At 52.9% G+C, this 16,066-nt stretch overlaps 1 protein-coding gene across 1 annotated transcript in view; it reads left to right on the top strand.

Moving 5' to 3' along the window:
* The window catches only part of DUOX1 (dual oxidase 1), a 32,793-nt gene extending 17,892 nt beyond the window's left edge, over positions 1 to 14,901 (top strand). Inside the window, exons 22-34 of the mRNA XM_042988971.1 lie at positions 2,088 to 2,157; positions 2,570 to 2,695; positions 3,284 to 3,462; positions 3,608 to 3,838; positions 4,401 to 4,500; positions 4,778 to 4,827; positions 6,231 to 6,358; positions 10,479 to 10,632; positions 11,068 to 11,300; positions 11,528 to 11,686; positions 12,948 to 13,103; positions 13,339 to 13,467; positions 14,122 to 14,901. Coding sequence (XP_042844905.1) covers positions 2,088 to 2,157; positions 2,570 to 2,695; positions 3,284 to 3,462; positions 3,608 to 3,838; positions 4,401 to 4,500; positions 4,778 to 4,827; positions 6,231 to 6,358; positions 10,479 to 10,632; positions 11,068 to 11,300; positions 11,528 to 11,686; positions 12,948 to 13,103; positions 13,339 to 13,467; positions 14,122 to 14,244 — 1,838 coding nt within the window. The 3' untranslated portion in view covers positions 14,245 to 14,901. The remainder of the gene's footprint in view (positions 1 to 2,087; positions 2,158 to 2,569; positions 2,696 to 3,283; positions 3,463 to 3,607; positions 3,839 to 4,400; positions 4,501 to 4,777; positions 4,828 to 6,230; positions 6,359 to 10,478; positions 10,633 to 11,067; positions 11,301 to 11,527; positions 11,687 to 12,947; positions 13,104 to 13,338; positions 13,468 to 14,121) is intronic.
* Positions 14,902 to 16,066: the final 1,165 nt, after the last annotated feature.

Below are 16,066 nucleotides of genomic sequence, written 5' to 3'. Positions count from 1 at the left end.
ATAATAATAATAATAAGTATGTGATAATACATCCAGCCTGGATTATATTCTTCTTTGTATCAACATGAATGTAAAAAATATTTATATTTTATAAGTATATGTGTATATACATATATATACACACATATATACATATATATATACATATATACACATATGTACATATACATATATATATATATTTTTTTTCTTTGTTTAATGGAGGAAGGGGCCTAGGAACGCAATAGTGCCTACAGCCCACAAGAGTCATAATGCAGCTTTGCTTCTGGGGTGGGCAGGGTCAGGATGGGGCGAGGGACAGCAGATAGAATTCTGATTCTCCCAGCTGTCTGTCAAAGGCCCCTGTTCTTGATGGCCAGGACAGGGAACTGTAGAATCTCCTTGTAAAAGCCCTACCCAGGCCATATTCATCTGAGCTGGGGTATCTGGTGGCAGGGGGGTGCTCTGGTTTTGTTTGCCTTTATATGCCTTGTCTGCGTGCTCAGGAAATGTTTGCTTGAGTGCATGGAGACCCACCTCTGTTGTCCTTCCCCTACTTCCTGTCCCACCTGTGTCTGACTCAGGTGGGTGGGGGCTACAGCCAGAGAGAGCAGGGGGCAGGTAGCAGGACTCTCTGGTCTACTCTGACCTTATGGTACCTTCACAGTTTCTCACTGGGTCATATTGAGACCAAACCAAGTCCCTCCCAGGATTATGAGAACCTGGGGGAGCTGAGCAGCCCAATTCTAGATCCATGTGGGAGGGGGGCGAATTAGGCAGGGCACAGCTGGGACTCTGGTCAAGGCTTCACCTGCCTGAGGTGGGAGGAGAGTTGGTGGAGTGCACACCCAGCTCCCCTGATTCATCATCTTTTCACCTTTCCCAGGCAGCCAGGGAAGTAGGCATGTAGGCCTGAGGGCAGAGCAGGGGCAGGTGCCTGGAAGTGAGCCCAGGCCAGAGTCCCAGGAACATCCAGCCCCTGGGGTGGAGGAGACAACCTGGCTGGGAGAGTGAGGGTTATGTAGAAGAGTAATGCTGAGTACTGTTTTGTTTTGCTTTTAATTGTTGTTGTGCCTTGTTGTTTCCTTCAAATTTTACTTTGAAACATTTTAAATGTACCTACAGAAAAGGTACAAGAATAGCACAAGGAGCATCCCTTTACCATTCACCTAGATTTGCCTTTAGTTATCACTTTGCCATATTTGCCATTTGCTGAAATTTGAGGGATAAACATCTATACTTTGTTTTAAACACTCTGATTTCATTAAATTCAGATTAATCACGTTTGCCCTCTGGGCTGTAGGACCAGGGTAATCTTCAAGATTGGTTTAGCATTTAGAAGTGACTTGGATATTCCCAGGATTTGGATTTGCAGCTCACTCCTGCACTGCCCCTCCTGTGCAGCTCAGACAGAGAGGAATGCGTGGCTCGTGGGAGAGTGTTTTTCTCCCAACATTTTATTATGAACATTTTTAAAATTTATTTATTTATTTTGAGAGAGAGAGAGAATTTGAGGAGGGGACGCACAGAGAGAGGGAGAGAGAGAATCCCAAGCAGGCTCTGTGCTGTCAGTGCAGAGTCCGACATGGGGCTCAAACTCATCACCTGTGAGATCATGACCTGAGTCAAAATCAAGAGTTGGATGCTTAACTGACTGAGCCACCCAGGTGCCCCTATGAGCATTTTTAAACACAGAAAAGTGGAAAGAATTTTATGGTGATCTCCATATGTGCACCACCTAGATCTACACTTAACTCTCAGGAGATTTTAGGCTGGAGGGTTGAGCAGGGTTTTAGTGGCAGAATGGTCTAGCAGGCAAGTTGCCTACAGTTCCTGAACTCTACCCCATCAGCCTGATAACGGTCCTAGGAGTGGGGCCAAAGGTGGACACATGTCCAGGGGACACTGCCTGGCCAACTTTGTTTCAGGCCTTCTGTCTGCCCACTCATGGCTGGGTCTAGTTTCCACAGAGAACACAGGCTGAGACTATGGCACCCAAAGGCAAGGGTACTGGCCAGAGGCCCTCTACAGTATGGATGTGGGGTAGCTACCAGGTCTTCCTGGGCTCTGGGCCCTGAGCCGTCGCCTAGTCCATCTTTGTGTTGCAGGGGTAGAGGTGCCTGAGGTCATCAAGGACCTGTGCCGGCGAGCCTCCTACGTCAGCCAGGAAAAGATCTGGTGAGCCCTCATCTGGGAATGTTGGAGGGAGGCTGGGGTTGGGGAGTTGCCTTTTCTCTCCCCAGAATGCCTGGTATCAGGGGCCCCACTAGCCTATGTAGTGTATTCATGCATATTAGAAAAAAACACTCCTTACTCTAGGCGGACGCAGCCCTGCACCAGGAAGAGCAGAGAGCCTGGTGGATTTCAGCACTCACCTGCTGCCAGGGTCAGATGCCCTTGTATGTGTACCCTTGGCTGGGACCCCCAGGATCTGACTCATTCTCTCTCTAGGTCTCTGTGGGAATCTTGCTGTCCCCTGTCTGACAGTTCTGACCCTTCCCCAACAGAGTTGGTCTGAAGGCACACAGGGGCAGCAGAGGACCAAGTGGCTCAGGCGGCCAAGGTCCTATCTCTCTCATTTCTGTCCTAGTCCCTCCCCCAGAGTGAATGCTCGCTGTCCCCGCAGCAACGCTGAGGTGGAGTGGACACCACAGAGACTGCAGTGCCCCATGGACACAGACCCTCCCCAGGAGATTCGACGGAGGTTTGGCAAGAAGTACGCCTGCTCCTCCTGTTAATTAAGCCCAGGCAGTTCATCCATCCCTTCAGCATGGATACAGTGATTACTGGGTGCCAGGCATGGTCCTGAGCCCAGGGGTGCTGGCAGGATGAACAGTCCATGCCCAAGAAGATCCCAGTCTGACAAGATGGTCTGGTACACTGACAGTTACAAGGTCCCACTGAAGAATGTTGTAAGAGTGGTAAGAGCAAGGGGCTTCAGAGCTCAAGGAAGTGCTCACCTCTACCTGGGAAGTCAAGGAAGGCTTCCTGGAGGGTGTATCTTCTAAGCTTCCAGTAAAAAATGAGAACAGAGCAGGTAAGAGTGAGGAGCTACAGACTGGGAGGGGAGAGGACTGAGTGAGTGGGAACTGGGGTAGAGGGAGTGTATCTCCTGGGGTGAACTGACCAAGTGACCTCTTGCAAGGCTGCCCCTACTCTGACAGTTGGCTTGAAGAGTGTGGTATATAGCCTGTGGGGTCTGAACCCTGCTTGGTTTGAGCAACTCGATGCCCTTTCTCTGCTGGGGAGGCAGGCTGCACTAATGGCAGGTCCACAGCCAGAGCCAAGTCTTCGTGTCTCCCAGGGTAACGTCTTTCCAGCCCCTGCTGTTCACGGAGGCTCACCGGGAGAAGTTTCAGCGCAGCCGTCGCCACCAGACCTTGCAGCAGTTCAAGCGTTTTGTGGAGAACTATCGGCGCCACATCGGCTGTGTGGCCGTGTTCTATGCCATCACCGGGGGCCTTTTCCTGGAGCGGGCCTACTGTGAGTGCGGGCAGCCCCAGGGGTGTGGCTCCTGCCAGTGTGCCCGGCTTGCTTGAAGGAAGGCTGCTGTGGGGGAGGCTCCACCTGCAGGCGGCACTCTTTCCTCTGCACTGCAACCCCCTTATTCACCCGGGCCCCTCCACAGACTACGCCTTCGGGGCTCACCACATGGGCATCACAGACACCACCCGCGTGGGCATCATCCTGTCCCGGGGCACGGCCGCCAGCATCTCCTTCATGTTCTCCTACATCCTGCTGACCATGTGCCGCAACCTCATCACCTTCCTGCGCGAGACCTTCCTCAACCGCTACATACCCTTCGACGCCGCCGTGGACTTCCATCGTCTCATTGCCTCCACTGCCATCATCCTCACAGGCAGGACCTGGGGGTCCCAGGGATTCTTGTCTCTGTCCTCCCGCCCCCCCCCCCCCCTCTGCTGGCTTCCCCTCCTCTGAGAGCACCTCCTCTCTCTCTGGGCTTGACTTGAGTATAAATCTTGGAAGTCCTCAGGAGGGTGGAGCTGGCCCCACAGTGGTGTGAAATAAGCCCAGGGGCCACTCACTGCCCCTTCCCATGCTTCCAGAGCCACCTCATCAGCCTCCAGCTGACAAGTTACCAACACCCCAGAACAAGTGCACATGTGTGTGATTTCTTCCAGTTTTTATGTTGTAAAACACACTATGAGAGAAACCAAAAGATAGAATTTCTAATGGTATCATTTCAGACTCTTGTGGCTGTGTTCATGGATGGTATATATGGAGCAGGGGTTGGGGGGAGGAACAGGAGGTTGATTAGAGATCAGAGGTACAGATCCCTAGGGTCCTTCTTCAGGCTCCCAATTCTGGGTGGCTGGAGTCCTTCATCTTGGGCTGAATGGGTTGAACACCCCCACCGGGCTGCCCCCAGGCTCACTCCCCCCCTTCCTGGTCTTCCTTAGTCTTACACAGTGCGGGCCATGTGGTGAATGTGTACCTGTTCTCCATCAGCCCACTCAGTGTCCTCTCCTGCCTCTTCCCTGGCCTCTTCCATGATGACAGGTGAGTGAGTATGTGCGTGTGTGTGCGTGTGTGTGCGTGTGTGTGTGTCTCAAGGTAGGGGTATTCTTTATGGATGGAAAGAAGCAAATTCTCTTGGCTGAGAGCAGAGTGTCACCTTCCAGATTATAGAGACAGACAATGACCAACCTGAGCCTTGGTCCCAAATGGGCAGAAAGGGACACTAGTGGCTGGGTTGGGGTGTTTCCTCTGGAGGATTCTTTCTGGAAGTCCCAGACATCTCCTCTCAGCATCCTTCCTTGCTTTCCATTCTTGACAGGTCTGAGTTTCCCCAGAAGTATTACTGGTGGTTCTTCCAGACTGTGCCAGGTGAGAGCCCTTCCTGTTCTGAATTTCTGGTCTGGCTCTGAGGTGCGGGCTCTGGGTTCTGTCTGCCATGAGGCAGCCTAGTAGCACTCACTTGGCTCTCACGGTGAGCCAGGCTCTGCCCTCTGGTCCTAAGGACTCTCCTGGGCAGTAGGAGCCTCTGCTATCCAGTCCTTCTCTTGGGAGCTTGGCTGGGCTACTGCCCCACTCTGCAGTTCCTCCCTCTGTAGAATGGGAGTGGACTCCCTCACCTCCCACCCCAGCATACACAACCTACCATGACAGTAACTTCGAGTGCTGTGCCCAGCTGTATGGCAGAGAGACCGGGCTCATTGTCAAACTAGGCAGAACCCCCCATCCCTTGTAGTCTTCTTGACAAGGGCTGTTTAGGGGAATATTCCTAACTCTTCATAATCACCCATTTTAGAACTATTATCTGTGAATCTATTCAAAAGCTTCTTGAACCTGTTTATATTTTCAGTCTATTTCCTCTTTGGGGTAACACATTTTCTATATTCACTCCCCTCTGTGAAACACAGCATTTTTTTTTTTTTAATCCTAAAACGATCTGCTTTGAACTTCAGAGTGCTTGCTAATTCCTGCACAGTGGGATTTAGTGGATAAGGCTGTGTTTATGCTCTTCTCTCCGTTCAGGTCTTTACAGGCTTTGGTTAGATCTCTTCTTAACCTCTGCTTTTCCATACTGCAGGGCTCTAATCTTCCTAATTTCTGCCTCTCTCCTCCTTAATCACTTGAGGGGCCATTCTCTGGCCCCACACTTCATCCTGAATCTTGTATTGCCCTCTCGTGTAAAGGGGATCCCCTGTAAAGGGATCCCCTGTAAAGGGGGTGCCTCCCACCAACTCTGGGATTAACCCAGGGGACTCTGGTGGTCACACTTACTCACTCATGGTGCCATTGCTTATGCTGTGTCAGCCAAGTGTGATGCTACAGGGACGTAGGCCAAGCCTTGACTCCATGGGGGCAGGGCCTGCAATGTCCAAAGTCTGACCTAGAGGCCAAAGTAGATGCCCCATGGATTCATTCATTCATTCAGCACACATTTATAAAAGCCCCACAGGGTGCCAAGCCCTACAGTAGGCACTAGGATTCAGTGGTGAACTAGCAGTCTGGTCCCTGTTCTTGTAGGCCTGAAAGTCAGGGAGGTGACAGACATAAATGGCACAGTTACTTGAAAAATAACAGTCGTGACAAGGTCTATGAGGGAAGGGTAGAGTCTGTTGAAGTAGAAGGCACCTGTGATCAGCAGTGTGGGGAGAGAAGAACAGAGAAGCCTGGGCTTCTGTGCCCTTACCCAGAGCAGTGGAGTGGAAAGGGGACCCTGATCCATGGCAGCCTCAGAATGGCCCTGCTCCTCTGCCCTTCACCCCATGTTCATTTTGCAGGCTTCACGGGGGTCGTGCTGCTCCTGGTCCTGGCCATCATGTACGTCTTTGCCTCCCACCACTTCCGCCGCCACAGCTTCCGGGGCTTCTGGCTGACCCACCACCTCTACATCCTGCTCTATGTGCTGGTGAGGGCTAGCAGGGTTTTGACAGGAGGATCCCAGGGAGGCAGTGAGGACCGAGACATCAGTTTTCTATCTCCTTAGTTATTTCAAGACTCCTCTTGGCTTCTCACTTCAAAGCTGGAGGTTATAGTATGGGGCTGCCAAGCAGACTGACCCCAATATACAGCACTTGGAAGATGGGTGCCCTGACATGGGTTTTGCAGTAGCAGCCCTACTAGGCTGGTCGACATTTCTTGCAGACGTCATTTCTGCCCAGCCACTCATTCCCCAGTTCCAGTGGCTGGTTTGGGCTCCTGGGAGGACTTCCTACTCTCGAGGGAGCACCTGCTGTTCTTTTTAAGAGAAACTTATCTGAATTTAGTTTTGCCACTTTTGTTCTGATCTTGTTTTCCAGAGTATTAGCACCCCACCCAGCTAAGTGCCACCTGTAAAGTTAATGAGCTTGCTCCAAATGTCTTCACTTGGGCTGTTGATACAATGGGTTTTAAAGAGTCTGTCTGTTCCCTTTCCTTCTCCTTAACATGGGCTCTTGCCTCCCTTCCTCCACATTCCCTCTCTTCTCTTGTCCTGTTCTCTTTACCTTCCCTGGGTTTGTCATCAATTGCGTCAGCTGGTTAGTTCCAGAGCTGACTGTGATCTGTGACTGTGTCATAGCTCTGCTTGGTCTGCCTTTCTCATGGACACGGGCAGTTCCCTAAAGGGCACCCTGAGGGTCTCTCTGAGAAGCTAAACTAAGGTCCAAGGCCCCAGTGTCCCCACTAATGATAGCTTGGCTGCCAGCATTCAAGAAGCACAGAGCCCACCTGGCTGCCATCTGTCACCTGGCTCAAGGCAGAACTTCACACAGGGGTCTCCCTTGTCCTGAGACACAGGGAGAGTCCATTATTGCCTGGGTCAGGCTGGCGTCTGTGGGCTGCCCTCCCTCCTCCTGTCCTCACTGATTAGAAGGTCTGTTTCCATGTTGCCTGAGGCTCAACACTTCATGGTTGTGAAGATGACTACCCAGTCTTGGCTTAGGTTGTTTCCTAGAACTGATGATGTTTATTTCCAAAGAAATCTCTGCCCTCTTTGGAAGCTGAGGCTAATTTATCCCTTCTTCCCCACCTTTGCTAGGGTGGAGCCCTAGCATCTGGGGTTATTGTTTCTATGAGGGATGGAGATGACGTTCTTGTTTCTGGTGAAGCAGGAGCTTCTTTGAACTAGATGGGAGACCCAGAGGAGTGGCCAGGCCAGACGGGGCTCCCTGAGACTAAGACCCCTTTCTGACTTACTCCTGGGTTTGGGGGCTCACTGGGGTTTAGAGCCACCCTTCCTGCCAGCAGGGAAGTCAGCAGCTCAGAAACGTGCAGGACCCTCTGCTGGGCAATCCTAGCCCTGGCCTCTAAGGAGAATCTCACCTGGGGGGATATCTGGGCCAAAACTTCTTCCTTCCCATTTATCCCTTATGTTACCGTTTTGACTTCAGGCAGAAAGAGAAGTCACAAGTAAAGGGCCCCAGTGTGGAGTAGACCCTGCAGAAGGATGCCCAGGCTCCTGCTCCAGGCTAAAGAGGGCACGGCTAGCACAGCAGAAGCTGAGCTGGCGGCAGCTCTCCTGGTTCATCAGCCAACCATGAGTCTGCAGCAGCTTTGTGGTTTAAAAGTAGAGCCAACACCAAATGGGGTGTATAAACAGAGGAGTATGAGGTCACCCTCACATTGTTCTCAGCCTGGCTGGATGCTTAGAAAGCCTTGAGGGTGGGCATGGTCTCCATAATGAAAGAAGAACTTGGGGAAACCAGAGCCAGTTCAGAGAAGAGCCCACAGAGGTTTAAGTTAGTCCTGTGGGAGAAGGCCCAGGAATTCAGGAATGCTGAGCTGGGGAAAGAGAGAGAGCTGGATGAGGAACCAGAGTTCAGTTTAACAGTTATCTGTCTGTCGGAGGTCTAGTATGCGCTAGTTTGGTGCTAGGCCCAGTGGACCCCTTGGGAACTTAGGATTTGCTGCAGAGATAAGTGCCATGTGCTTGAAATGATCAAAATGAGCAGACAATATAGGATTAATTGCTGAGCTGAGTGTTTCAGTGAGTTACAGTAGCTCACTGAAGGGAGTTTCATTTGGACCAAATTGGTTAGTGAAGACTTTGGGGAGAAGATGGGTCTTGGGCCAAGCCTTGAGGAGAGGTAAGCTGAGATTTGACAGGGCAGAGTGGAATCTGAAAAGCATTCCAAGTAGAAGAAAGGGCACAAGCGCTGGTGCAGAGGTAGAAATGATGATGGAATATTCAGGGCATAGAGAGGACAGCGCTGGCTGTGGATGGCCCCAGGGAATTAGGCAGTAGCAGGACATGGTGGACCTTTGCGGGCTGCACTTACCGCTGAGGGGCTGTGGCTCAGCTGACTGGCCATACCTCATGGGAGAGCACAGAGGAGAGCAGAGTGAGAAAGCCAGGTTTGGGCAGCATGCAGGATCAGGGGTGGGAGAAGGAACAGAGGGCCGGTGGAGGAGATGGAAAGTGAGTGGCCTGAGAGGGCTAGCACAGTGTTGTTGCAGAAGTGGAACGGAAGGGGTAGTGGCTAGTGCCACAGACTGCCAGTGGTGGGAGCGGATGAAAGGAGACCTTGGGGTCTGGCCATTCATGGGGCCGGTGAGCCCTCATTGAGCAGGGCCTGAGAAGAGGTGGAGGCAGGAGCCAAACTGACCAGACTTAGGAGCAAGCAGATGGGAAGAATGGGGCAAGTAGTGTCTGACCTTGTCAGACTAGCTTGTTGGGGAAAGGACCAGAGCTGGACAATACCTGTCAGTTATTTCATGGAAAAGGGAGGACTGGTTAGATGTTCTTAGTCTCTAAAGGGAGAGGACAGGGGTACCTGGGTGGCTCAGTTGGTTAAGCGTCTGACTTCAGCTTAGGTCATGATCTCACAGTTCGTGAGTTCGAGCCCTGTGTCAGGCTCTGTGCTGACAGTGTGGAGCCTGGAGCCCACTTTGAGTTCTGTGTCTCCCTCTCTTTCTGCCCCTCCCCTGTCATGCTTTCTCTCTCTCTCTCAAAAGCAAACATTAAAAAAAATTATTGTTAAAGGGAGAGGATAATTTGGAGGAACTCCTTTTACTGAATCAGCAGTTATTAAGTGTCTACTCTGTGCCAGAAACTGCCAACAGCTGAGAGTATGATGGGAAAAAAAAAAAAAAAAGGACACCTCCTTCCTCTACAGTCCAGGGAGTGAACGGGCAGGAGGTGTGGGGCGGGGGGGAAGAAAATTAGTGTGGATGATGATGAGTGCCCTGAAGGGAGTTGACTGGGAGATAAGATAGAGAGGACTGAGGGAAGGCCCAAGGAGGTAGCGTTTCTGCTGAGGCCTGAATGAAATGGAGGCAGCCATGAGAAGAATCATAGGAGCCATGGGAGAGGGAACAGCAGGTGCAAAGGTCCTGAAGCAAAAAGGATTTGCCATGTTTAAAGAACAGGGAGGAGGAAATGTTGGCAGGCAGAGGCCCGGAGCGTCTCGAGGTTCTGTGGTGTAATGGGAAGTCCACTAAGGCTTTTTAAGCTGGGATGGAATGATAAAATGAACTTTAAAATGTCACACTGGCTGCCTTGAAAGGACTGCGTCATGGTAGGGCACCCTAGTAGAAGACCAGTTAAGAGGCTACTGCAGGAGAGCGGGTGAGAGTCAAATTTCCAGGGGCACCTGGGTGGGTCAGTCGGTTGAGCGGCCGACTTCGGCTCAGGTCACGATCTCACGGTCCGTGAGTTCGAGCCCTGCGTCGGGCTCTGGGCTGATGGCTCAGAGCCTGGAGCCTGCTTCCGATTCTGTGTCTCCCTCTCTCTCTGACCCTCCCCCGTTCATGCTCTGTGTCTCTCTGTCTCAAAAATAAATAAATGTTTAAACAAAAAAAACAAAAAACAAAGTTCCAGGAAGGTGCAAGTAGTCTCATTCATCATGGACGCTCTGCAGGATGGGGCTGGGGTTGGGAGTGGTTAGATTTGGGAACCTGAAGGGAGCCTAGTACTTGGAGAGGTGGGGATGGAATGAGCCCTGGGGAGTGTGGGGTGGGTGGAGAATGCAAGGGGCTAAGGGCCAAGCTAGCCAGAGACACTGTTGTGGGTATGGCTTGGTCTGAGCTGTATTCTTCACTCTCTCCAGCTCATCATCCATGGCAGCTTTGGCCTGATCCAGCTGCCCCGTTTCCACATCTTCTTCCTGGTCCCGGCACTAATCTATATGGGGGACAAACTGGTGAGCCTGAGCCGGAAGAAGGTGGAGATCAGCGTGGTGAAGGCAGAGCTGCTGCCTTCAGGTACCAGCCTTTAGGCTGTCAAGGGGCCAGCTGGGTGGTACTGAGGAAGCCAGTGGGGGGTGGGGGTGGGGGTGGCAGAGCCCGGACCTTGCAATCTCCTGACCTGGCCAGTGGAGTTGGCAGGGCCCTTGAGCCAGAAGTGATGAGGGAGCTGGCAAGAGAAGCTCTTTGCCAGAGGACCTGAGCCTCTCTCGCAGCAGAGAGTAGAGGAGCCCAGGCCAGGTGGCTCCTTTCCCTGCTGACCACCAGCACCAGTGCTGCATAGCTCCTCCTCAGGGTGGACGTGGCTCAAGGGGAGTAATGCCTTCTGGTGTGGGGGAGGCCTTCCTTGTCATATTCCAGAAGCAGAGGTGAGGCTTCAGGTGGGGAACTCTCTGGAGGCCACAGTGTTGCTGGGCCCTGGACAGCAGCCTCCTAGCCACTTCTTTTCCTCAGGAGTGACCCACCTGCAGTTCCAGCGGCCCCAAGGCTTTGAATACAAGTCAGGACAGTGGGTGCGGATTGCCTGCTTGGCTCTGGGGACCACAGAATACCACCCCTTCACACTGACTTCTGCACCCCATGAGGACACGCTCAGCCTGCACATCCGGGCAGCAGGGCCCTGGACCACTCGCCTCAGGGAGATCTATTCACCTCCAACGGGAGATGGCTGTGCCAAATACCCGAAGGTGACCAGGCCCAGGCCAGATGTGCTACATGCCCCCACATCCCCTTAGCAGGCCATGGCCCTGCAACCCCAGGCTCCCCACTGTGTTCCTCCCCTCCCCCAATCCAGAGACTGGTTGTTCCAGGTAATGCCACAGTAGCCGCTTTCCCTTCACTCCTGCCTCCCATTTCCAGCTTCAGAGCTATGGTGGTGGTGGAGCTTAACTCAAACCCACTCCTCCTCTTGCAGCTGTACCTCGATGGACCATTTGGAGAGGGCCACCAGGAGTGGCATAAGTTTGAGGTGTCCGTGCTGGTGGGAGGGGGCATTGGGGTCACCCCCTTTGCCTCCATCCTCAAAGACCTGGTCTTCAAGTCATCAGTCAGCTGCCAAGTGTTCTGTAAGAAGGTGAGTGCCCCCTCCTCCTGCCAACCCATGGCCCCTGATCCCAATCACTGGATCCATCTCTGCCTGTCTCTCATGCCTCTGTTTTTGGCCTGATCTGGGCAAGGCCAAGTTGACTCGCTCCACAGGGATCAGAATATCCCCAGACCCTAAAGAACAGAGTTGGAGAGGGTTAAAGAAACCCATTCCCTCTTACAGAGGAAGCCAGCACTTGAAAGAAGCATTGTTGGGTGAGGAAAAGGAAGGGCACACTTAGGGTGGGGCAAAAGTGAAACTGGCTCTGCTTTCAAGAGGAAAAGGAGGGGAGGTGGCAAGGCTGGGCTGATGGGCTGGGTTGGCTCCAGGAACACAGCCCAGGCCCTTAGGCCCCCTCTATACCGGGTCCCTTCACCCCAGCCTGGACCTGGTAGCAGGCTCCTGCTTGTTTCTCTGGGCCTGGCAGGTGAGTCAGGGGCACAGGAACGCAGCGGGCAGGGGCCTAGCCCATATGCTGTCAGCATTTAGAGGGTGATACGCAGCTTCTCTGCACCTCTATTGTGCCAGCTCTGGCTCTTTTTTTGTTTGTTTGTTTGTTTAATGTTTATTCATTTTTGAGAGAGGGGTGGGGGGCGGGCAGAGAGATCCAGACAGCAAAGAGCCCGGTGCAGGGCTTGAACTCACAAACCGTGAGATCATGACCCAAGCTGAAGTCAAGACGCTTAACTGACTGAGCCACCCAGGCATCCCTCTGCCTCTGCTTCTTAACCCAACGCAGTCTCACTTCATCCTCTTCAGAAGTTGGAGATGGGTCCCTCCATGACAGCTTCCATCCCCCTAGTCTCTCTTTGAGCCCACTCCCATCTGCTCCAGGCAGCAGCGTCTTCTGTAAGGCTCTTCTGTGCCATGCCCCTCAGTGGGACCATATCCCTCTGGGCTAGGTTTGGTTGGGAGCCCAGCAGCCTGAAGAGGGCCCATTGGAGGGAGTGGCAGGTCCAGCTCAGTGTGAAAAAGCGGCTTCCCACCCCATTAGACCTTCAGCTCACTTGACAAGTGTCCTTTTCCATCACCCCAGATTATTATTCCCTTCTACCTCTCCATGACCTGGGGTAACTCCATCTCCCGCTCCAGAGCCTGATCGTTTGGCCCCACAACACTCCATCTCCCCAGGCTGTCTGGGGAAAGGCACAAGCTGACTGAGACCAGAGGGTTCTATTGCTATGGGGATCCCCGGGAAATAGGGAGCCTGAGATGAGCCAAGTCCTAAGCTCTAACCATGTATCCCCAGATCTACTTCATCTGGGTGACACGGACCCAGCGGCAGTTTGAGTGGCTGGCTGACATCATCCGGGAGGTGGAGGAGAATGACTGCCAGGACCTGGTGTCCGTGCACATCTACATCACCCAGCTGGCTGAGAAGTTTGACCTCAGGACCACCATGCTGGTATGTCAGGGCCGGCCAGGCAGGGCAGCTAGGTGGGTATGTGGGTTGGCAGGGTGAGGCACATGGCCAAAGCAGGTGGGTGGACAGCTCAGGCTCAGATGGCAGGAAGCACAGAGATGCTGGTCCTGATCCTCAGACTCCAGATCCCTCCCCAACCCACTCCCTGTCTCCTGGGCTGCAGGCTGACTTGAGCTAGGCAGTGACCCTGATTTTCCTTGGCCTGATCTGCCCCCAGTACATCTGTGAGCGGCACTTCCAGAAGGTGCTGAACCGGAGTCTGTTCACGGGCCTGCGCTCCATCACCCACTTTGGCCGCCCCCCCTTCGAGCCCTTCTTCAAGTCCCTGCAGGAGGTCCACCCACAGGTCAGTCCCACCCCATATCAAGGTTCTCCTGGCCTTTATCATCTGAGGTCTGAGCAAACCTTCCAAACCAGCTCCATGAGGGAAGGAATTGACTTCTGGTGAGAAGTGATCACCTGGGAGATAAGTGGGGGTAATTGAACAGAAAAAAAGTAGGGGTTACTTGGGGGGCTAAGGGAGGAGGCAGGTGACAGGGACTTACCACTTCTGAAGCCATGATGCCTATCCACAAGGAACAGCTCAGTGACTGAGCTGGTCCTTACCATAAACTCAGAGCTACTCTTACCACTAATACTGAGCCAACCCTCACCCTGGACACTGAGCTAACCTTTACCATGAACATTGGGTTAGCGCTCAGTGAGACACTAAGCTCTCCTTTAATTTGAACATTGATTAACCCAGCCCCTTATCTTGCACCTGAAGCTGACAAATGCCTTGGAGGGGGTAGAGGTTGGACCCACAGGAAGCAAGTCTACCAAAACTGAGCTAGACTTAAAAACACTGAGCCAGCCCTCACCACACATGGTACAAAGCAAACCTTTATGAGAAACATGGAAGGAGCCATCACCAAGGACTCTTGCTGGTCTTCAACATGAACACTGAGCCAGCCCTCCCTCTGGACACTGAGTTAGCCTTCATGTTTTCCTCCCCCAACAGGTCCGGAAGATTGGAGTGTTTAGCTGTGGCCCCCCTGGCATGACCAAGAATGTGGAAAAGGCCTGTCAGCTCATCAACAGGCAGGACCGGACTCATTTCTCCCATCATTATGAGAACTTTTAGGTCTCCTGCCCAGGAGCTCTGCCCACTGCACAGCTGAGCAGAGATTTGGGCCTGCACCTCACTCTATACTTCCTGTTTCTGGCTTGCCCAGCCTTTTCCCCCCATTCCTCCCTCCCACCTCAGTCCAGGTGGTCATGGTCAATCACACCATATGGATTCAGACCATATGAGTCCAGAATGTCTCAGCCTGGAGAAGTAGGAGGCACTGTCTGGGAAACGGAGGTTGGGAGGTAGGAGAGCTATTATTGCTTTGGGGCAAAGTGACCCCTCTTCTTCCAAACTAAGAAAAAACATCAAAAGACTGGAGCTGACAAGCAGTGTATATGCGTATAAGGGGGCTGTGAGCCTAAGGATGAAGTAAGAGCACAGATGCTGGCATCTTGGAACTCCTTCCCCAAAACCTCCTCCTCCTCTGGGGCTTCCCACTGTCATAAGGACTGGCAAATGCCTTGGAGGGCATAGAGTCTGGAGCTGCAAAGAGAAATTTACAGGAACCCCTTTAGCATCCTAGTCTAACAGCACAATTGAGCTGCTCTCCCCAGTTTTTAAACATGTATTGTAGTCAGAACCCAGTCCACTATCTTTGTAGTGCTCCTCAGTCCTTCTGTCTTCTTCCTACTGAAGTAGTCTCCTTTACAAATAAACAACATTTCTGTCCTCTGGGTTTCAGTATTCTGCCCCAGATTGGGGTAGGCACTGGCAGAAGCAGCTACTCAACCAGCCAGGTAACCTAGGCTGGTGCAGACAGTCCTCTGAACTTGCCAGTATCTGCTGAATAAAGGAACCCGCCCAAGGCCAAGTGCTCTAGATGGAGATTCCTTTCCCAGCTCAGGGGCACCCTTCCTGACAAAGGGCCTCTTAGGGTGGCTAGTGTGAGATTTCTGAAGCCTGATCAGGAAGGGCAGAGAGAGAAGGGGTAGGAGTTCTGGAGAAGGTGTGTGGGGCACGAAGTAGGGATATGTGTGGCAGGACAGAGCAGGAACCTACAGGGAGCCAGAGTTTGCCTGGCTTGCTCCAGGACCTCTGCTACTCCCAGCCCTTCTCTGAACAACAGGAGTTGAGCACCTGTGCCTACGTGGGTCTTCCAGGTAAAGAGATGAAAGCAAGATGGATGCTGAGTACATCACCCGAAGTCTCTGAGCCTGTTTTCTCATCTGCAAAGTGACTGAATACCCTCCAAGTGTAAAGATAGGGCAGCCCTCTATGATGGAATTTCTAAAGCAGTGCCCAACTTCAAGTAAGCCTTTCAATTGTCTCCCCAGAATTCTTAACATTTGTCAGGTCACATACTCTCGATTTCGATAAAATGGCCATGGGATTAGGAAAGCCGAAATCCCATGACTCTTACTTCATTTGGAAGGTTTAGGTTCTGAAAGGAGAGGCTCTCATAGTGCGCTCCCACAGCAGCGGATGTTTGTTAAGCCCCATAGGGCAGCTTCTGTTCATCTCGACCTTGGAAGCAGGAGGGCGGGCCTGGGGTGGGCTGACCTCAGCTTCGACCCGCGGCCCAGTGGGTATTCTCGGGGGTCTGGGCCCACGGGCCTTGGCCATTCTAGCTACGGGCAGGGGCTGGGGCGTCGCCAGGGCGTGGGCGGGTGTGGCCTGGCGCCCACGGCACAGCCAGCAGGGGGCGCGCGCGGACGGCCCTGCCGGGCTCCTCCGCGAGCCCGAAACCCCAGTCCGAAGACAGATCCGGTCCCAGGCCTGCAGGCTGCAAGTCTCCCAGGGGCCGGACTTAACAGGGAATGGGGGAGGCGCGGCAAGCCCCGCTTCCTCTGGAAAGAAAGCGCAGCCGGCCGCGCCAGCTTTCCCGCCTCCGCGG

This window comes from Panthera tigris, chromosome B3 (assembly GCF_018350195.1).
Source record: "Panthera tigris isolate Pti1 chromosome B3, P.tigris_Pti1_mat1.1, whole genome shotgun sequence".
NCBI classification, from domain to species: Eukaryota; Metazoa; Chordata; class Mammalia; order Carnivora; family Felidae; genus Panthera; species Panthera tigris.
This window is presented reverse-complemented; position numbering and strand designations above follow the sequence as displayed.